Here is a 22,324-nt window from a genome sequence, read left to right as displayed (position 1 = left end):
TTATTAATTGTGGTTTTTATGTACAATATTGTGAATTAAAATAATTATTAAAAACAAAAAAACAAAAATGTTTAACCACACTTTTTAATCAAACACCAGCCAGTAAAAGTAAGAAGAAAAAGGTGCTTTTTGGGAACTCCATAGATACATCATACACGCCTCTTCAAACTTGGGAGTCAGTTTACTTTAACCCTTTTTCAAACTCAGTTAATGACAAAAAAGGTGTTTTGCCTAAATACTAGGTAAATTGAGTATAATAGTATACCTACCTACCCTACAATCCAAAAAACATTTTAGTTATGGGAAAATCAGAACCGCACAATTGCTGACATATCTTCAAAACTTTTCCACTTTTTACCATAGTTTTTTTTTTATTTTTAAACCATCTTATTGTGCTATCAACTAACATACACTATCAAACCAGAAATGTACAAAATATTCTTATTAAATTTATTTAAAAAGTAAAAATAAATAGCATTTTAAAAGAAAATAATTTGAAAATTTCTGGTTTGATGTTTAAAAAAAAGTTGAATTGTTAAAGAGAAACATTGTACAGTGTACTCTCGGTAACTCAAACCTTGATAACTTGAAATTCTCGACATCTCGAACTAATGAAATTCCCCTTCAAATAACAATAACACATTAAGATTTTGATAACACAAAATTTTTAGTAAGTCGAATTTTTTTTTTCCCCGTCAGCTTCGAGTTACCGAGAGTACACTGTATAAGAATTAAGAGTAGGTCAAAAAATCCGAAAGTAAGTACTTTTGAAGTGTTGGCGGGACGCTGGGAGGTACATGTCTACTTTATAATTGTTTAAAGTTTGAATTTTGACGAAAATTAACAAATTATTTTGTAGTTAGAAATTCATAAAAAATTATTAGGTACTATATACTACTATTACTCCGTAGTCCGTAGATAAACCATTTCTCCTCAATTAGTTTTTATAACATAATAATTAAGACAAAAAGTTTATTCAAAAACGAAAACCAGTAAATACTTGAATTTTTATAATTTTATAAATATTTTAAGCTGAGGATTGACCATTTGGAACAAAGTTTTTCATAATTATTTCAGATTGTACTCAAAACATATAATACAATATATTATTAACGCAGTTTTTTTATAGACATTTTAATTTCAAATATTTGAACTAAATTAGATATTTAAACGATGAATAACAATTTTAGTTAATTTGTTTTAATTTATAAATATTATTTGTGGGGATCTCTTACGTCATAACTCATAGGTATAATTACGGAGTATCGAGGGATAGCAATTGCTACCTTATCAATTGTAATATTGTATTTAGACCACATACAATTTAATTAAAGATATTATTCAAGGGGCATGGACCAATTGCGCCTAAAACAAAATTTGTATTTTAGGGTCAGTCTACCAATTGCGCCTCTTATATTTTACGGTTAGTACACCAATTGCGCTTTTTATATTTTACGGTCAATATACCAATTGCGCATGTGAAATACAACATCATGATTACCTTAAACTCAAAATCTTATTACTTTATGATTTAACCACCTATTATTTTATTTTAGTTTAGGCCTTAGGGTCAACACGTGACTTATAGGTCATGAGTTAAGTGCTGCCCTTAATTCATGTGCGGTAAGTAGTGCTAAGGTAATAAAATTAACAGAAATATTATAACCTATTATACAGAAAAACCAAAAATAAGAAACTTCACATAGTTTGTTTTAAGAAATTACGGGTCGACATTTTTACAGTCGGCATAAATTATATTTCAGTCACCAAATACTTGATCTCAACCCCCCGTAAAAATCGTATAACTCCGGTCGAGCATTTATTATATAATTATATCTGACTAATAAGTTTTCCTTAGGTAGTGTAAAATGTATAAGCGCAATTGGTCTATCGACCCTAAACATTTTAGAGCGCAATTGGTATATCAACCCTAAAATGTTTAGAGCGCAATATTGGTATATGAAAAGATAATTTTAAGCGCAATTGGTAAACTCCCTATTCAAGATATGCTTACTGCCCCGTGATTTTACTTTATTTAGATTAATTTTAAGTTATTACAAGGACTGAGGACTTCTGCTGAGGTCGCAGAACAATGTATTAATATTATTTCACTATACATAATGTTAATTTTTTTTTTTTTTTATTTAATAAGAAAATATACAACTATACAATTAAGCACAACAAGTAATAATGATGAAGAGGATTACATAACATGAAAAATGGCACGATGTAGGAGGGCTCCCAATGGATGAGACCCTACTTGGGTAAGGTTAAATTAAAAATTTTACTTTGCATGTTTTTGAATATTTTGTCATTATTACATATAAATGCATATTTGAGTATATTAGATACATTATAAGAGCATATATAATAAATATAATATAATATATAGGTTCAAAATTGGAAAATTTTGATATTAAAAAAAGTATAACATAAAAAATCTGTATAAGAATATTATTTTCTAAATGTGTACTTATAATGTATATTTAATATTAATATTATCAGTTAGGTAATTCAGTATCTTGTCGATAACACCGCGACGCGTGTAGGAAGTGAACTTTGGTTGTCCGTCATAAATTATCGCATAGTGTTGTTTGATTATCGTACAATACTACAATTAATCATTGAAGTTTTTATCAATATTTATATTTTTTCGTATATAAATATTATATAATTTATGTGCCATATATTTTATACTGAGTGAATCACCAATCATTCCTCGCACCCCTCTTGTTTCTTTAATTATACCTACGCATGCGTAGGAACTGCAGTTTTTCAAAATCTTATTTTAAATATATATGTATACTTAGAGACAATATATTTTTAGATTCTTTAAATTTTTTGTACTTTATTTGGAGTGTCTTGTTGGGATACGAACGCCTGTTTGTTAAATGAGAACCCCCTTTTTATATTGTAAAATGTAAATATTATAGTGGATACATTTTCTAAAAGTGCTATTTCTCGATTTCTCATGATGTATACCGATTTTCTTAAAGAATCTTTCATTACATTTTCAAATCTTAGATTTAAAAAGAAAATTTTAAGAAATTTCAACTCAAAAATATTTGCACGTTTTCGTGATTTTTACGCCTTTTGGTCAAAATTCAAACTTTAAATGCCTTTAAAAAAAAATTGTGACAATAGATTTTAATATTTTTCAAATGTTATTGTAACAATATATTAAGAACCTTGTATTACATTTTCAAGCTTTTTACCCAACAAATAAAATTTTATTGACATTCGTAGAAAAAAAAAACTAAAAAAAACGGAAAATTGATACACAGCTCAAAAGAAGTCAAAATATTTTGAATATTTTATGGTGTATAACAAATGCTAATATAAATGTTCAGTGAAAATATCATGTATCAACGGTCATTTATTTATTTTAGAGTTAAACCAAAGCAAAAACCAAAATCGATTTTGTCAATAACCGATTTTACGTAAAAATTCCCGTTTTTCCTTAAGAGGATGTCAGCGCAACATTTGTTGTTTTCTCTCTCTGACCCACGCGCAACATAGACAAAACGCATTACAAAAAAGATAGAGAATAATATTTTTGAGGTAATGACATATCGATTTCTCTAAATATTGTTTCAAAACGATTTAAGCATAATTTAAATTTACAACATTTTTTTGTTTATTTTGAAAGTCGAATACAGTTATACAAAGTCAAATAACAATAAAATATTATTCTCCATCTTTTTTGTAATGGGTGATTTTACTCTAAGATTACTTAAAAAAATAGAAAAACGATTCTGCGGAAATGCGTTTTGTCTATGTTGCGCGTGGGCCAGAGAGAGAAAACAAATAGTGAGCTGACATCCTCTTAATTGTAATGTTGTTTCCTAGCGCTTTTGAAAACTGTTGGGAATTTTTACCTCCCGAATACACCAGCCACTAAATAGATTCACTTTCCCATCGAACAAGATACTAACGAAGATAGATATATAACGAACGATAAAAAAGTCGAAATACGGGCAATATTACTGTATTCATAGAAAAAACTATTTTCTACTAATTGTTGAAACTGTTTGAGTTCACCATTGGATCTTTATAATTATAATTATTATTATTATTATTTATTCTATCAACAGTTCTTGATTATCCAATTTACTTTACTTGTGTATTATTTGTTATGTTATTATCGAGTCTTGACGAATGCTGATGACACGTCATAAATTAACTAAAATTAAAATATCGTAAAAACCAATGAAAGAACACAGATAATGTTGTTACCTAAAAGTTTGATAATAGGTAAATTCACTCTAATATCAAAAATGACAGCACCCCATTGTAACTAGCAAACGAAAATTTGTTATGTTGTACATGTGTAAGACGGAGACAACACATGCAGGTGCGACGTCCTCTTAAGGATTTTATATACTGAGTTATAAAATTATTTCACAATTACGACAGCCCCACTCCCCCCCCCCACAAAAAAAATAAGTTTGTAAATACGCCACTGGATGTACCTATTTATTATTTATTATTATTTATAATGATACTCATGTAATAATGTAGACAATAGTGAAATTTATTATATTATGAATTTATAAAAAACATCAAATATATGATTGTAATAATATTTGAAACGGAAATGCATAAATTCTTAACGTTAAAATTTAAAACGACTTAACATAGGTATCTTTCAAATATTATTTTAACACATAAAATATAAGTGGTATTAGTTTTCTAGCATTAATCCATATATAAATATAATATTATCAGGCACGGCGCCAAGGGGGGCAAGGTGGGGCTCTAGCCCCCCCCCCCCAAAGAACAGTTCAGCCCCACCAATGACAAATATGTACGATATATCAAAGTCATAAAACATTATTCTTAAAAGCAGGGCTTGAAACCGTAAATATTATTTTCCGATTTCAATTTTGATTTCGGTTTCGGTTATCGGTATTTATTTTTTCTGATTTCGTTTTTGGTTTTGAATACTGGATTTTATATATTTTGATTTCAATTTTGATTACCGGTATTGATTTTTTTCGATTTTGTTTTCGGTTTCAGTTTTTAATGTTTTACACCGGTATTCAAAATCGGTATCCAATATTGGTTTCTAGTCCTGCATTATTATTCTATTATTATAATTTCCAGGGCTTGAAACCGAAAATATTTTTTCCGATTTCGATTTCGGTTATCGGTATTTATTTTTTCTGATTTCGTTTTTGGTTTTGAATACTGGATTTTATATATTTTGATTTCAATTTTGGTTACCGGTATTGATTTTTTTCAATTTGGTTTTCGGTTTCAGTTTTTAATGTTTTACACCGGTATTCAAAATCGGTATCAAATATCGGTTTCAAGCCCTGCTTTAAATAACTACATCAAAGAATTATAAATGTAGTTGTTGAAGGTCTGTGATTAAACATTTTTTTACAAAAGGTACATAAAAAATATTTGACATTATTCTTAAAACATTTTTAACTATTCAAAAGTTTGTACAAATTATCTATTTTTCTCTTTAGACTTTTAAAGCATACAATATAAAAACTTGTGTAGATACTATATATAGCTAATAGCTATATTATGTTATATGACATGAAAATATGTATATGTTATTTATTAATCTCAGTGTTTGTTGAAAAAGCCTTAGCCCATGTAAAAAATATATTTGCCCCACTCTGCCACCCCTGGAAAAAAATTCTATTGCCATGCCTGAGTATTATGTTTATACAATTATACTTAGATGTTAGATATCTAGATATTGAATTATATATAGTAAGAACCTACCCAGTATGGCAGTGTTGCCGTGTTGGGTAGCATTGTAGCAATACATAACCCAAATTACAAATTACTGTAACGAAATTACTTAAATTTTAAATTAAATTAATTTACGATTCCGAAAGTTTTGAATTTTGATAATAATTAATAATCAACAATAAATATAATTAGTATAAAGATCCTTACTTTTCCTGATTCTTACTTATAGACCTACTCCTTTATTATGTTTAACACTATAACTTTGAATACCTAATATGTAGCTACGCCATACATAGAGTTCAGAAATTTCATGACATTTATTTTTTTGAAATATTTCACAAAACTTTCATGAAATATATTTTTCAAAATTTTATTGAAATATTTCAAGAAGGGTGAAAATGTCATGTGAAGTATTTCGTATCCATAAGCGACCATATAAACCTTAGTTCTACATCATCAATGTTATTCTTTTATCTATACACTGTTGTAGTGTTGTCAATTATACAATTCATGATTTTTTTTTTTTTATTATAAGAGAAGTTTTTTATTATTTGATTAACACAAAATGATGCATAGTATTAAAGGAAATAATAAAAATTTACCTACACGACTACCCATACAAATTTTTCTTATACTAGATTTTGTAATACTGAACCATAAACATAACCAGACTATTATTTCACTAAATAAAACACCATTCATTATATACATTTCTTTATGTTAGTATTATCAATAAAAATATTTCTTTCACACATCTATTGGCAAAGAGTTAAAATTAACCTAGATAGTAATTACACTTTTGTCCAAGACTCGTTTTTGTGTATATCACTTTAATATTAAATAATCTTCCGTCCCCCATAGACTTACATTTTGTATAATAAAGAAAAAAATAGATCTTTTATATACAAACATTATAGCAATTTTGTAATGTAGCAATTCAAGCGGAATTACATTAAATTATTTATTGTTTAAAAAGGTAGACCCTAATTCCTAAGAGATTTTCCTTCTTTATACATATACGGAGTATACAAAATACAAATACAATAGTAGGTATGCCAGGTATGGTTATATCAATGGTTTATGAATAAAATAAAAATACAGAACACTGTATAAATTAATAATATTATGATGTACAGACCACAGAGTTACAACCTATAGATTACTGGTACCTATAGTACGTACCTACCAATGATAATTAGTTTTAATGACCCATTTATACAATATAATATTCTTATTTTTTATTTTTTATTTTAAAACAAACGTATTATAATGACATTATTTTTTATTGAGACGTTTAAAAAGATGATTGCAGTGCAATAATATTTTTTAAAAAATGGTCTTTTTAATTTGCACTTTCTCCACTATAAAATACCAATATAGGATGGCAGTACTTTATTACCTAAATTTCAAACTATATATAGTTTTAATATCATCATTAAATAAATGAAAATAATCCTAATTCCTAGTACCTAGACTTTCGGTTCTATGTATATCTATATATTATGATGATGTGAAAAGTCAAAGAAATCTTGTAGGTTAGTAGTATAACGTATAGTAATTCTAACAATCCGATTAACAGAATATTTTAGTAAGCTAAAATATTATACCTTATATAAGAGTTTAGTTATTAGGTATATATATAATATAAGTACTATAATAAAAATAAATACATTTATATATATACTATACACTATAAATTTATAACGGTATAATATTATATATAATAACCACTAAGGCATTAAACTTGTTTACATTGGCACTTTTATTGCAAAATAGCAATTGTAAATACAGAATCTGAATAAAACTGTAAAAATGCTGATGTATAGCCATGAGTGCCCATGATATAAGTCTATATACAATGTATATTATACATTATACGTAGTTTATATATTAAACCGTTAAATTTTGTGTAGGTATTGATTATGTTATTACCTACTTATTAGTTATTAGTTATTATAAAGTTATAAATTAATATATATATATATATATATTTCACATAATATGTATTTTAATTATATTATATATAAATTATATTTACATAATATATAGGTATAACCGTAACGTATCTTAATATCTACTATCCAGTATAAGTAATATCGTACCATACGTCCATACCTAAGGCTATATTTTGCATAATAAGTTGATAACCTTTACTATATATTACAATTATTACCATATAATAATATTATAGCCAATAGGTCGATATTCGATTACATTTTATGATGGAGGGAAGGGGCTAAAATGATAAGCACAATTTTTTTTTTAAGTTCAAATTTTGACGAAATTACATAATATTTAAACGAAGAATATAACCTGAATAACAATGTTATTTTGTTGTAATTCAAAATTATTCGTACAGACTTTACATTGGATTATTCTATAGCCCCTAAAAATGGGTAGGATTTTATATTTTTTTTCAAAGTAGATGAATAGGTAGTTATTTAAAAAAAAATGTGCATTGAAATAATTTTTTCACATACAAAATTATACGTAAGTACAGTTTTTCTATGCTAATAGAATTATAGATTCCAAAAAACGTGTATGCACAAAAAAAAGTGGACAGCTTAATGATTGTATATCATTCATATAAGTATTAACTACCTATATATAATGAGGATTTTCTGATTTTCCCTGTTATTTGTTATTTGTCACCCTATGCGGTTGAATATCTTTAACTCATATTCGTTTATCTAATAAAGTAAAAACCAAAGTATAATTAAGCTAATGGAATATTGACAAAAACTTGTTTAGTTTCGCTTAATGCACATGACGCATGCGACATGCACAAGTGCACAGTGTACTGAAACAAAATTAAAATTTTTAATACTATTAGATTCTGAGCGGAGCGACTAATGTATTGATTTTATAATAATGTGTGTGATTTTTTTTGTGTCTGTCATCACCTTTTAGGACAGTACAAGTGCTTGGATTTTCTTCAACAGTATCTTTTCTGATAGGAAAGTGAATGTAGTTGGTACTTTAGGGGGCAATTTTAAAGTAACAATTTCAAAGAGAAATATCTACAGGCATTAAGCAAGTCAAATTAAATTTTTATGAGCGTTTGAAGTTTATATTATGACAACATTGGATATTCACTCGATTTCTCACGTAGCGATTTTCTTATTTTATTGTATTTCAAAAACGAATAACTGTACACATAAAAATATTTTTATTTTCTATACACCATAAAATTTTGAAAATATTTTGACTCTTTTTGAGCTGTTTACGGACATTGTCCGTTTTCAATTTTTAGTTTTTTTTTTCTATGATTGTCAATAAAATTTTATTTGTTGGGTATAAACGCGTGAAAATGTAATACAATGCTATGATACATTGTTACGATAGAAGTTGAAAAATATTAAAAATACAAAGGAACAATTTTTTTTTAAGAATTTAAGTTTGATTTTTGACAAAATTTATCAAATTTAAAATTTAATAATTATTTTGTAGTTAAAAATGTATAAAATATTCAACTTTTATAGCTAAGGATTGAAAATTTAAACAAGGTAAATAGGTTATATATAAATTACTTTATTCACAATAATATCATCAAATATACTAAGTAATATCATAGGCTGGAAGAATTAAAATAGCTAAAAATAAGATATAAATACGTATTATATAATCTACACTTTGAATATATTTAAATTGTAGATTTATATGTATAAATGATTCGTTGATAAATATTGAAGTGAACAACAGTAGAATCTATTTAGTCATGGGGACGGCCACGTTGAGTCTGCGACTGATTGGACGAGCATTCAGCATAAAATGCTGTGGGCCACTTGCTTTTGGTAGTTGGCTGAATTCCGATTTAAGTATAATTTATAGCAACCCTAACCAGGACGAGCTTTCTCAAGGCGCTCCCCCCTCCCATGCATTAAGATATTGGTCTAAAGATCAACGACACTGGCAACCGAATACAGGGAGCTGATCTTTGTATCATAATAAATAATAATATTGATTATAAAATACCTATAACCCAGTGGTGGGTAAATTATTTTTGAAAAATAATAAAATTACCTTATTCGTTGCATTAAAATATATTTGTATTTAAATTACATTCGAGTTACGCTCTACATTATTTTTATCACATTACGTTACTTTTTCATTCTAAAAGTAGGGCGTTACAAAGAAAGTTACTTTTTTTTAAATTAATCACTAAATCATTAATCAGTCCATAACAACTAATAAGTAGTAGTAACCTATAGGCTATAGTATTAATTATTATCAGGCTTAAGGACTTATAGCTCTAAAAAATACACAAATATGCATGTAAATATGCTTCTAAAATCATTGAAATATGCATTTATACGCATTAAAAAAAAAAAAATTGACCACTAAATCGTGTTAATTTCACTTTTAACTTTAAAAAGCTATTGGTTAAAATGTAAATCTAATAATTAATAAATAATAAACAATAACTAAGAATTAGTAATCAAAGATACAACTTTTATTATTGAAAATGCAACAACTATTATTTATATAATATAATATTGTATAATAGTATATAATAGTATATACCTATAGGTATAACATTGATGAATGATGATGTAGATACATACTACATTGATAATGGCTTAATGTTATACACACGAACAAAATGTTTAAGTACCTATCTATAATTCCTGGATCTTTAATAATATTGTTTATTATTATCTAAAACTTTAGGAATCGTAAATAAATTGTATTGATTTTTAATTTTTCTTGAATATCATAGCCCCTATAGTTTTTGTCATACACTCTACATTCTTAACTTATTTTAATCATAGACTAGTTATAAGCAATTAAAAATTGTAAATTGTTTATACATTTTAAAATTCTAATACTTTGCATTAAAATTTAAATATAAAAAAACTTATACCATGAGGTTTGAGGATGGTTTCTGGTAGAAAATTGGTTCGCTTTGGCATGTCAAAAATGAAAAATTCATCGTACTTTTTAATAATATAATCTGGGGGAAAAAAATAAATAAATAAGAAATACCCCAAGAAATATGGGTTTCTCATGCATCCTATCGAAGTAAATAATAGCCTTAGGTAAACCTTAAACCTTTTTATTTTTTTGACCTATCTCTATAAGTAATTTATTCTTGATTATATCCTCAGACATCAAATCCAGATGATAACGGATTGGCGTAAATTAAATTTTGAAAATGATCGTTAATCCGTGATGGGTATTTAAATCATATGAACTAAGATAATGTAGACTGGAAAATACGTGATTGGTGGATGTGGGGGGGGGGGGGTCCGGTCGGTTTTCGTACGGATTTTGTACGGATTTCGTACGGAAAGGGAAATTAACGGACTACCTTGAACCAGGTGGCGAATTATTATAATTATAATTATAATTTTGTTATAGAGATTTGCTTAAATCTATAAACGTATATACATAAGATCATAGATAAGAGATTAAATATTCGTATAGGACTGAGAGATTTAGGCGCCAGGATAAGACAAGTTACCTAGGTGGTACCCACCACTATATGCTATATTCAGGCCAAAGCCTCCCAATTTCCCTTTCTACGAAATTGACGCAAACTGGGCCACCGATCCGAGTATCGTTTCCAGTACATATTATCTTAGTTCTTATTGCGTATTAAACATGGTCTATACTTCTATAGTCTATGTCACTATGTCAGACTCATCAATCATCAGAGGTCACCAAATGGCGGTCCGTGGACAAATTTTACCCCTGGGCCCTAGTCTATGTCATCGTGCCTTGAGGCCTGAGCAGAATGCAGATAGGTAGTCACAATTACATGCAATGAAAAAATGTAAGACGTTAATAAATAAACATCTCTATCTTACGTGTGAAACGTTATTATACTAAACATATATTTAAAAAGACACCGCATATAATATAGACCACATACACTATCAGGGCCGTCCTTAGGATTTGCGAGGCCCAGGGCAAATACCAATTTTTAAACCAATTTTACCACTTTTTTCAAACGCGAGGCCTTCAAATGTAAATAAAAAGCGCGAGCCCCCTCCCCCTTCAGTAAGAACTGCCCTGTACACTATACAGTACCTACATAATACGGTAGTACAGTCAGGGTTGGAAAAAACACATTTGCTAATGAAAACCAAATGAAATAGAAATAAAAATATAGAATAGGTACCCAAGTTAAAAATCGAAAAATCGAGAAAAAAATTACATCTAGTAGGTACTTAGGTATATCATTCAGAAATAACTAGTTATATCACAGTTAAAGAATACCTACATACAAATCATAAAACAAAATATTCTATGAATATTTGAAGTCACACAGTAAAATAAGTAATATTTAAATAAATAAGTATTAATTCTTATAAAATAATATATTAATAGAATAAAATGTATCTAATTAAAGATCATTTTTTCCGAATACAGGCCAACGTATTTATTGATCCTGCACAATAGACATTAGTTGAAATAATTTAGTCAAATAATTAGATAGCATTGTATTATAATTATTAAAATTAAAAGGATTTGTAAAATATGATACAAAAAATAAAAATTGTATTCAAAATTATTTAGACCGGGCCCCCTAGTTTTATTTTTTAAAGACGTGGTTTTCAACTCTGATTTTGAAACTATTTGAATTGTGGAAACCATTATTTAAGAAGTTATGACAAAATGTCAAAATAACTTCATAAGCTTTGGATCTAAGATAAAGTACATTTTTCAAAATACAGATTAGACTGTACATTTATATCTATAGACGTGGAACTACATGCAACCATGGTCATACTTACACCTACCATTGATACCATTGATACCATTGATAAAAATATAAAATACAACGTCCCGTCGAGTGGTTAACGGAGATTAAACATGATAATAGGTTGGATTATCAAAATTAGGACGTTAGCATAGACAGTGTAGTTGTATTGGTAGTTTATTATAGTAGGTAGGTATTTACCTATTATTGTTTATTCGGTAAAACACATTTTGCCAATTTTTTGCCTTAGACATTGATGAAACTTTACTCTTTTTTAATCATAGTAAACAATAAGTAATAAAGTAAATCTATTGATTAATGTCTCTTAAGTTATATAACAAATTACTATTAAAATTTATACATACGAATTGTCAGGTATTTTATCTTAGTAATCCAAACACAATACCAAAACAAATGGCTAATAACATCTCTCTGTCTTCTGTTACTGGTAAACAGAACCGAATTAAAATCAAAGGTAAGTCCAAATTTCCACCGGGTATTGTAAAATTTCAAGTACTTGGCAGTGGAGCAAATGGTGCTCCGAGGTGTTTATATTTGTTTACAGATCATTCTAGGTAATGCATTTTTATCTTTTATTTTTCTCAAGTAGGTAGTATACATATTATAATACAACTTGTATGCATATCTACATTTTAGGTACCTTTTTAACTGCGGGGAAGGTACTCAAAGGTTGGCACATGAACATAAAATGAAACTGTCGAAATTGGAACATGTGTTTATCACACATTCTAATTGGTTAAATATTGGCGGTTTACCAGGATTAGCTTTAACTGTTCAGGATGTCGGAGTACCAAATATTGAACTGCATGGACCAAAAGGAATAGTAAGTGTTTTTATAATTTTGCAGAATATTATTCTTATATTATAATAATAAATAACAGTTTTTACTGGATTAAAATTATTTGTTTATAAAATAAAAGTTTTGGATAAGAAGTGCATTTTAAATTAGTTTAATATTTCTATTATTTTGTACTATCAAGTTTAATAGATAATTAAAATATTTTAAGTAATAAATAGTTGTTATGTTTTCTGACACTACATAATTTATAATATGATTATCATATATTAACTTTACTATAGTATACTAATTTATAAAAAAGACCAGATATGTTATAAGATATAAGAGGAGTGTACAAGTAGAAAAGGGTTAACAACCAGATAACCGAAATATTAAAATATAATATACTACAGTGAGACAATGGTCATTGTATAATAATATTGAACACTGACAAATTATTATATTACGAGTAGGTATGAATTATAATATTATTGTAACGAATAATTATATTATAATATTATTTTCACAACTGTGTAGGAGCTCTCAAACCGATAATACAGTTGCGCTTGCATACACATGTACATTTTTGAGCCGTACCACATCCGTTGGTCATTGCATGTACACTACCGTGGGAACTACAATTGTTCAGGTTATCGTAGATTCTAGTTCCGGAGTAGAGGTAGGACCTATATAGAAGAGTCCAAAACAGCCTTCATTCAGATGTGATTTTCCAGAGCTTGAGCTAGCACCTTCACCCTAGTTGTGCTCTTGAGATTAAGATTTGTACTTACAAAATATCAACTAAAATCATATTTTCCAAACACAAATGTTGCATTGATCTGAATATTCTTGGACTCAGAATAGTTTCACAGTTTAATTTAAAGTACTTTAACATTTACTTATAGCAATAAACACATTGAATTTATTCTGACTACAACCTATTTTACATAATATTCAAGTTATCTTTATATCCATCAAAAGTCGTCTGTACGGAAAGGCCGCTGCACAATAAACTAATTTTGTTATTAGTTATTGGGGATTTAAAGTGTTTACCTAATACTTAATAATAGTGCCTTCACATTTAAAATGTTGATTTTAATGAAATTTTATTGATTTTTTACAGGAAGAATTATTTGTTGCTACGAAAAGATTTGTAGTTTTACGTGATCTAAAAATTACAGCTAGTAAAAGTGATCCTTTTAAGCCATATGAAGATAATGCAATAGTTGTCCATTATGTGCCATTAATATCAAACAAACAATGTAATGAATTTCGATCTAAGTCTGAAAAGTAATATACCTATTATAATTAATAAAAACTTTATTTATTTTTTCTTATATTTATTCTTCTTTTATAGCTCAATTGAAATTAATAATTCACAGACTCAACAACATACTGATGATTCATTAGAAGATGATACTAATTATTATGATTATGAAAATTTACCACAATCAGATAAAAAAGAAAGAAATAAACGTAAAAGAAGCAACTCTGAACCTAGAACTGGTTAGCTAGCTAATTATGGTATTTTTGATGCTACAAAATTAATTTTATAATAAAATCATAAAATATTTTGAAATTGATTTCAGATGATAAAAAATTTATTGCTGATAGTTCCTTAAGTAGAATTAGTAATGTTGCCATGTCCTATGTTTGTCGTCTTAAACCAAAACCAGGTTTTTTAGATTTGGACAAATGTGTTAAACATAATGTTCCTCCAGGCCCATTACTGGGCTTATTAAAATCTGGTAATGATATTACCTTATCTGATGGGACACTAGTTAAATCAAGTGATGTAACTTCTCCTGATGATCCAGGTCCAGTTTTTATTGGTAAGGTATTTCAGTATAGTACAAAAATATCTATAAGTAATAATTAATTATAAATAGATTTTTGAAGTGACCACTTCTTTTAGCGGGCTATGGGTGTACATTTTGCACGGGGAAAAAACTTTTATTGCGCGTCACGGAACGCTATAGTCCACGCAAAGAAAACTGGCCTGTGACCTATGTGATTCTAGCTGACATTTCTATCATTGGTCATCATTCATCATAAATACATGCCAGTGGGGTGTGAAGAGTGAACAGAGAGGCAGAGAAATGAAAATAAATGCACATTCGTACTATCTATATCAGTACTAGCATAATATATACACGTATACTGTACAAGTTTTTATACCGGCTTACTTTTTTTCAAGACACAGTCACAGCCCGCTATAAGAAGTAGTCATTTCTATCGGCTCTCCCTAAGTGCCCCAAGTTTTTTTTTAAATAGTAGTATAGGTACCATTTGTATCATAAATATTTAGACTAATATTATAATAAAATATAAATTGAGAGATTTTAGCCCTCTAAATACTATTTTATGCTATTTGTGTCTAATTATTATATCTAATAAGATAACAACATACTTGTAACAACATATTTGTTGTCTTTGTCATACAAACGTTCAACGTAGCAAATTGTTCAGCAGAGCCAATTTTGTGGTGTTGTCAGTTTTAACATTGGAGTGAATTGGTCCTATTATCAAAATTAAAGGTAAAAGGTTAGAATATTATCTTTGCAATCTCATAGGTTTTTATTGGTATTTTAATAAATAAATTATAATCATGTAAAGTATAATAATTTTAAGATGCTCTTACCTCACCTAAAAATGTACGGTTAAGGTTAATTTACCTTTAAAATTGATAATAGGTCAAAGGGTTCCAATAATAAGTATAACAACACAAAATTGGTTCAAATATACCACAAGCATGTTATGCACATAATATGTAAAATGTAAATAACACATTTTGATGGGCGTCCTCTTAAAATAGCAAACTTACTTTGTTTATATAATTTACCTAAATATTTAATAAAACAACAAATTGTGATTTTTGGAAGCCTTTCATTAAGTTTCATTTTTTTCATTTAAATTTAATGTGACTATTTCAGTTTAATTTGTTTTAGTTGTCGAATGTCCAAGTGAAGATTATATTGACTCGTTATTAAATGAGTCAATATTTTCAAAACATCAACTTGGAGTAATTAATGAAGAAGATATTGCATTTATGGTTGTTCATTTTACTCCACAGGATGTGCGAAATGATCAAAGGTATTAAGTATTAAAATGTAATTAATTATTAAAATGCAATTCAATTAGAATTATTGTATTGTATTCACATATGATAAATGAAAATAATAACATAAATATTTATATTTTTTAGGTATCAATCGTGGATGAAATTATTTCCTTCTGAAACATACCATTTATTATTAAATAATGAAAATAAATGCCTGGGTAGTACTGCAATACATAGAATACAATATAAGCTGAATATGCTGGATGAAAATATTTATCCATTATTAAAAGACAATGGAATTCCTAGTGAGGATATTTTTGTAATCTAAATATTATGCCACCAATAGTAATTTGTAAGAAGTAATAACTTGAAATTTAGTAAATTATGGTAGGATTAGGTACAAGTTGTATCCATTGATTTAAGGGGATTGGTGCTGGCAATTTAAGAATTTTCACATATTGATTATTCTAAATTGAAATCAAAAATCTTAAAATGTGGACCTATCAATGTCAAGTTGACATTATAACAAATTTAGATCAGTTTTCAGGAGTATTATCGCATTATTATGTGGTTTGGTAGAATTGACAGATAAAACATACTTTTGGCCAAATAACACAAACATTCTGAAACATTCACGCATGTGATGCTGCATTGGTGATTTGTACGTGCTAGTGCGAATGACGTGGTGTAGTGTAGGGACACACACCACACATACTTATAATCATTTAGTACACACACAGTGGCGAGTCACGCGCGCACTTTAATGCCTATACTAAACTCCTTAAATACACAGCATTTAATATTTAAAAAAATAAGCAGACAAGTAGGTAACAACTTTATTGTAAAGTAGATGTGTTAAATTTTAATTCAATAATTAATCAAAAACGATGAAATATGCTTCCAAACGGAATTCATCTGTCAGCAACCTATATATATATATCTACAAAATAATTCACGTTTTTGACGTATATCGTCAAAATTTTAAATTAAACACTTATAAAATATATGACACTTTTTTATCTTAAACCTTTAATTAAATTTTTGAACCTTGGTATAAAAATTAAAAATATTTCCTAATGGTCTAATAAAACTTAACAAAGTAAGCAATTTAAAATGTCTTATTTTTTTTTTTAGTTATTGATCAACAAGAAAAAGTGATTGACGCACATCCAAATATAAATTCTTTGACGATTAATGGGCAAACTAATTTGTCATTTAATTTGAGACCAAATAAATATATAGACAGGTAAGCAAACATCATACTGTTCCTAAATATTATAAGTGTTTATTTACTAATAAAATATTTTAGGACTGGCACATTAAGTTTAGATGTTGATGAGTTTATAGCAGAAACATTCAAGGTTGATGGTTTTAAAGAAAAGTTAGCTCAAGTAAAACAGGAGATTTTAAATGCTTCTCCTACAGATACAAATATTTATCCTAAAATTACTTTTCTTGGTACAGGTTCATGTATACCAAGTAAAACAAGAAATACTAGTGGTATTTTAATGTATACTGGGTAAGAAATTGTTTACATTTTGTGTGGAAAAATATTATTTTTAAATGTTATCTAGTGAGAATGAATGTGTATTGTTAGACTCTGGAGAAGGAACGTATGGACAATTAGTACGGCACTTTGGTTTAACTGGCGCTGAAACAGTTTTGAGTGACTTAAAAGCTATTTATGTGTCTCATTTACACGCGGACCATCATATTGGTTTAATTGGAATATTAAGCGTGCGCCAAAAAATGAAAGAAAATAAACTGCTTAAACTGAATCAGCCAGTATATTTACTAGCACCTGTACAAATTATGACCTGGCTAAATTTTTATGACAGAAGATTTACAGAACTAAGTGAAGAATTTCAAATTGTGTCTAACTTAGATTTGGTAAATAGGCAAATGCTTTAATACTTTAATATATATAACTAAAATAAACGTCTAAGAAAGTTTATTTAACAATAATATTAATATGTTTAAGGATTTTGAATCGTCAACAAAGTTAAGAATAAAAGATTTATTAAAACAAACCAATATGTCAGACATAGAAACAACTTTAGTAAGACACTGTCCTAATGCATTTGGTGTATCATTTACTCATAAAAATGGTTGGAAAGTAACATATTCTGGTGATACAATGCCTTGTGATTCATTAGTCAAATTAGGTTTGTAAATAAAAAATAATATTCATGGTAACAAAAACAAATTTCAATATAAACCAAAATGTACCATTTTCAATAAGTATAATATTAATATGTTTAAATTACATTAAGACTTTTTCTGTTATTTTTCCTTTAGGAAAGAATAGTAATCTTTTAATACATGAAGCTACAATGGAAGATCAGTTAGTGTCTGAAGCCAGACGGAAAATGCATTCAACTATGTCCCAAGCTATAAATATTGGCAAAAAAATGAATACAAAGTTCACAATACTCACTCATTTTAGTCAACGTTATGCGAAAATTCCATATATGCCGAATAATGACCTACCAAGTAACGTTGGAATAGCTTTTGATAACATGGAGGTATTATTCATATCTTTAATATTAATTTATTTTTATGTTTATTCAAATACATAATAATATGTTGGAAGTTTGGAATGCAAAAATAACAGAATTTAAAAGTTATAAATATTACTGTTCATATTTGATTTTCCTAAAATAATAGTTCTCTGATGACGGTAAAACATTAAGATTAAATTTGCCGACAGATACGGAACTGACATTTTAAGTTTTAATCTTAAAAATGTATGTAACTTATTTTCTAAAATGTAACAATAAAAAATTCAATAAACATATCATTCAAGAATTGGATTACCAATATTGTATGTTATCATATTGTATCCAAGTTAATGAAAAAATAAATCATAACTAAATATATAGTCCTTGTCAAATAAACTGGCAGTTTGTGACTCCATCCACTACAAATTTATTGAGCGCGTTATACTAATGGCAATATTTATAGAAATCCACTTTTTGTAAGTGAATGTTACCTAAAATATACCATTTTGATTGCTTTGCATCGGCTTGGAGCGGAGTCATCAACTACCAGTCCGTTTGATGCGGTCTGTGGTAAATCTTAATATTACTTAAAGAGCACTAAACGCAAAAAATACATTTTTTTTAAATTTGAAAGAATGTTCAATTTTAAGAATAATGGTATAGGTTTAACGTTTCTACTCGCATTGTTCAATGATGAATTAAATAAAGACGGGTAAAGTTTTTGGGCCTGGACTCACGGTAATTGCCTATCTTATATTTTGTAAATGTTACTCTCTTCACTCATTAATTTACCTACATTTAAAGTATATTTTCTAATTTTTGTTGTATATATGTGTTGAGTTTTTGTGTACTGAATAAATTGGTGGGACCAGAATTTCCTTAAAGTGTTTAGGTTTTATGAAATGTTTAAAAGTGTATCAAAATAAATCGACGTATTGAGCCGATGTAACTACAATGTATGTACGTAACAAAAATATCTCAGTATTTTTAATATTAAAAAAAACCCAAATGTTATTTGAATGTCTGATAATTTTATCGTATTTAGCTCAAAAAATCACATATTTCTACATAAATCAAACATCAAAAATAAAATGTTTAAATTATTAAATCATTGTGTAAACACTGTAAAGCGAGCAATTTTTACACACATAAGATAGGCAATAATGCCGAGCCCGGCCCAGTGACATCATGCGGTTATTCTCGATATCCCAATATCTCATTAAATAATATTATTTTTTGATTGGATTTTGACAAAATTGTTTTGAGTAATCCCGACTACAATGATTTATCATTTAATAATAATTTGAAGAAAATTTTTTTTTGTGTTGTGTGCTCATTAATATTTGTATTTATAGTTAGAAATTGTAATTTTAATTGATACTATTATAGTGTTATATACTAATTAAATTTATTAATACTTATTTTATTACACATTTTGATACACTCAATTAAATAAATATTATATAAATTTTTTTTTAAGTCAAAAGTTTTTATGAATTTACAGATTGCACCAAATGTTTTACACAAATTGCCATTGATGTATCCAGCCCTCAAGATGATATTTGCAGAACATTTTGAAGAAATGGAAGCAAAATGTTTTAAACTGAAATTAAAAGAAGAAAAAGCTAAAGCTCAGATGTAAATACAAATTTGTACTGAATATATATTTTAAAATATAATTATTAACTAATCTGATTGTAGTAATGTATTTATAACGAGGTAGATTTTTTTATAGTCTCTTAAATTTCTATTTGAATATTTGAATATTTAATTATTTATTTGAAAATTAATGATTACAATTATTTTTTTAAAGTACAAAATTTGAATTATGAAATTCATAAATTAATGAAAATAAGAATATATTTTTTTAAATATTTTAAATTTCTTGAGACTGAATTAAATATGGTTTCTAGTTATAATCAAATTATAATGAATATTTATGATTGGTTTTAGTTTGTCGAATATTACCTTAAGCTTTTGATTTGTTTCTGTTCTATTATAATGTTCATTAAAAGATGATACTGTTAACATTGTTATAAAAAAAATGTATTTAATTGAAAGATATATATACTTATATTTGAAAGTATTTTCTTAAATTATGTGTAATATTTTCTATGCTAAGAAATTTAATAGCTGAATTCCACGGTTTAAATGGATATTGACTATATGGGCCCTTAGCCAATTACAAAAATGTAAGATATTGTAAAACCTAACAAGATAGCACAGATCATTCTTAAGCCCCATCTAGACCAAGAAACTTTTTCATATTGTTTCTGACATTGTTGTTGATAAATATTTATGACAGGAAATCAAAAAACATTGTTGAAGACCAATTTTTCTCTAGTCTGGTTGTGGCCTAATAGGTATATGGCGATAGTTACTTGAGCACAATGTTAGTAATTTCTTCAAATATTTAGTATAGTACTCAATTAAATCAAATTTATTTATACCAAAAATTATTCTTTTGTAAATTTACAACTTTTCAATTAAAAATTTAAAAAATAAAAATTTACAAATTAGCTTGACATAACTTAGTTAAACGAGTAAAACATTTCTAGTGGTTTATTATTCACTTTCCAATAATTGTTGTAGAACTATCGCAAAGTCTGATTTCTATTTAGTGGAGCACATTGATCAGATGTTGGTGATAGAATGATTGATTAAAAAGCTTAGAGCATCCAGAATAACATCTAATTTAAAACGTATCAATCAGTATTTGCTTAAATGGTCAACTAAAAAAAAAAATATTAATATTTTAAATAAGTTTACCAGTATAAATAAGAAAATATGACCAAAGACAAATTAATAAATTATAAAATATGTTTATAATACATTGGAGCAACTAAATTTATTGGAATGGTAATTTAAATAGCTAAGAATTTTTTTAGCTATTTTGGTAAAGTGTAAAACATGCTTTTACTTGAATGAAGTCTCTTGAATTACATTCAATTTATCATATGAAGTATAAACAAAAAAATACAAATTCTTGCATTCCCCTCCTCCCCCCCCCCCCCACAAGCCTACTTGACGGAATTATACTATATAAAAATCTGTGCCCTGTGGCCTACTTATAAGTCATAACCTTAAGCACTAAGCAGCCCGGCTCCCCGTCTCCTGCCCAGTGCCCACCCGCCAATTCGTTTCCAGTCCGTGGACTAATCCCTATAATGTATTATCTATGGTTGTTGCAAATCATTACCATTGTCATAAGAGAGACTACAGAGTAACTCTATGATTAAAAGAGATAGCAAGAGTTTTATCCTTAGATATATACTATAACAGTATATATAGTAGTATATATCTGTGGTTTTATCATAAGAGTGAGAGAAATGGCACTGTTCCGAGGACAGCCAATACAGAGCTTAAATAGAGCCCGATCCGCGTAACAAGCTCTACCATTGCATGCATAATTATACCTAATGTTCCACCTATAAGTCTATGATCATTACACATAATACATTAAATATATTAGTCAGTGACCATTACTCATTTAGAATTGCGGAATAAAATGGTTGAACAAATATTTTTTAAATGTTAATTAGTGT

The 22,324-nt window shown here is 27.6% G+C and overlaps 1 protein-coding gene across 2 annotated transcripts; it reads left to right on the top strand.

Moving 5' to 3' along the window:
- The first annotated feature begins 12,574 nt into the window (after positions 1-12,574).
- Positions 12,575-20,854, top strand: LOC132938672 (ribonuclease Z, mitochondrial). 2 transcript variants are annotated; one of them, XM_061005644.1, is made up of 13 exons: positions 12,575-12,993; positions 13,076-13,262; positions 14,341-14,507; positions 14,575-14,723; positions 14,807-15,049; positions 16,166-16,310; positions 16,423-16,583; positions 17,413-17,524; positions 17,588-17,797; positions 17,853-18,168; positions 18,260-18,443; positions 18,577-18,803; positions 20,284-20,854. In XM_061005644.1, the coding sequence occupies exons 1-13, from the start codon at positions 12,737-12,739 to the stop codon at positions 20,419-20,421; spliced, it is 2,496 nt and encodes an 831-aa protein (XP_060861627.1). In that variant the 5' UTR covers positions 12,575-12,736; the 3' UTR covers positions 20,422-20,854. The 2 variants fall into 2 exon arrangements, with proteins under 2 accessions (XP_060861627.1, XP_060861628.1); XM_061005645.1 differs by having other exon boundaries at positions 12,757-12,893; positions 20,284-20,852.
- Positions 20,855-22,324: the final 1,470 nt, after the last annotated feature.

The sequence above is a fragment of the Metopolophium dirhodum genome, chromosome 2 (genome assembly GCF_019925205.1).
Source record: "Metopolophium dirhodum isolate CAU chromosome 2, ASM1992520v1, whole genome shotgun sequence".
Classification (NCBI taxonomy): domain Eukaryota; kingdom Metazoa; phylum Arthropoda; class Insecta; order Hemiptera; family Aphididae; genus Metopolophium; species Metopolophium dirhodum.
The sequence above is the reverse complement of the archived record's forward strand: the minus strand, read 5'-3'. Positions and strand labels throughout refer to the sequence as shown.

Excerpts from the sequence above, each read along its gene's own strand:
- LOC132938672 (XM_061005644.1), top strand. The coding sequence starts at position 12,737 with ATGTCTCTTAAGTTATATAACAAATTACTATTAAAATTTATACATACG. Across the intron at positions 15,050-16,165 it reads TCCAGGTCCAGTTTTTATTG|TTGTCGAATGTCCAAGTGAA; the intron begins GTAAGGTATTTC and ends AATTTGTTTTAG. Across the intron at positions 18,804-20,283 it reads TAGCTTTTGATAACATGGAG|ATTGCACCAAATGTTTTACA; the intron begins GTATTATTCATA and ends ATGAATTTACAG.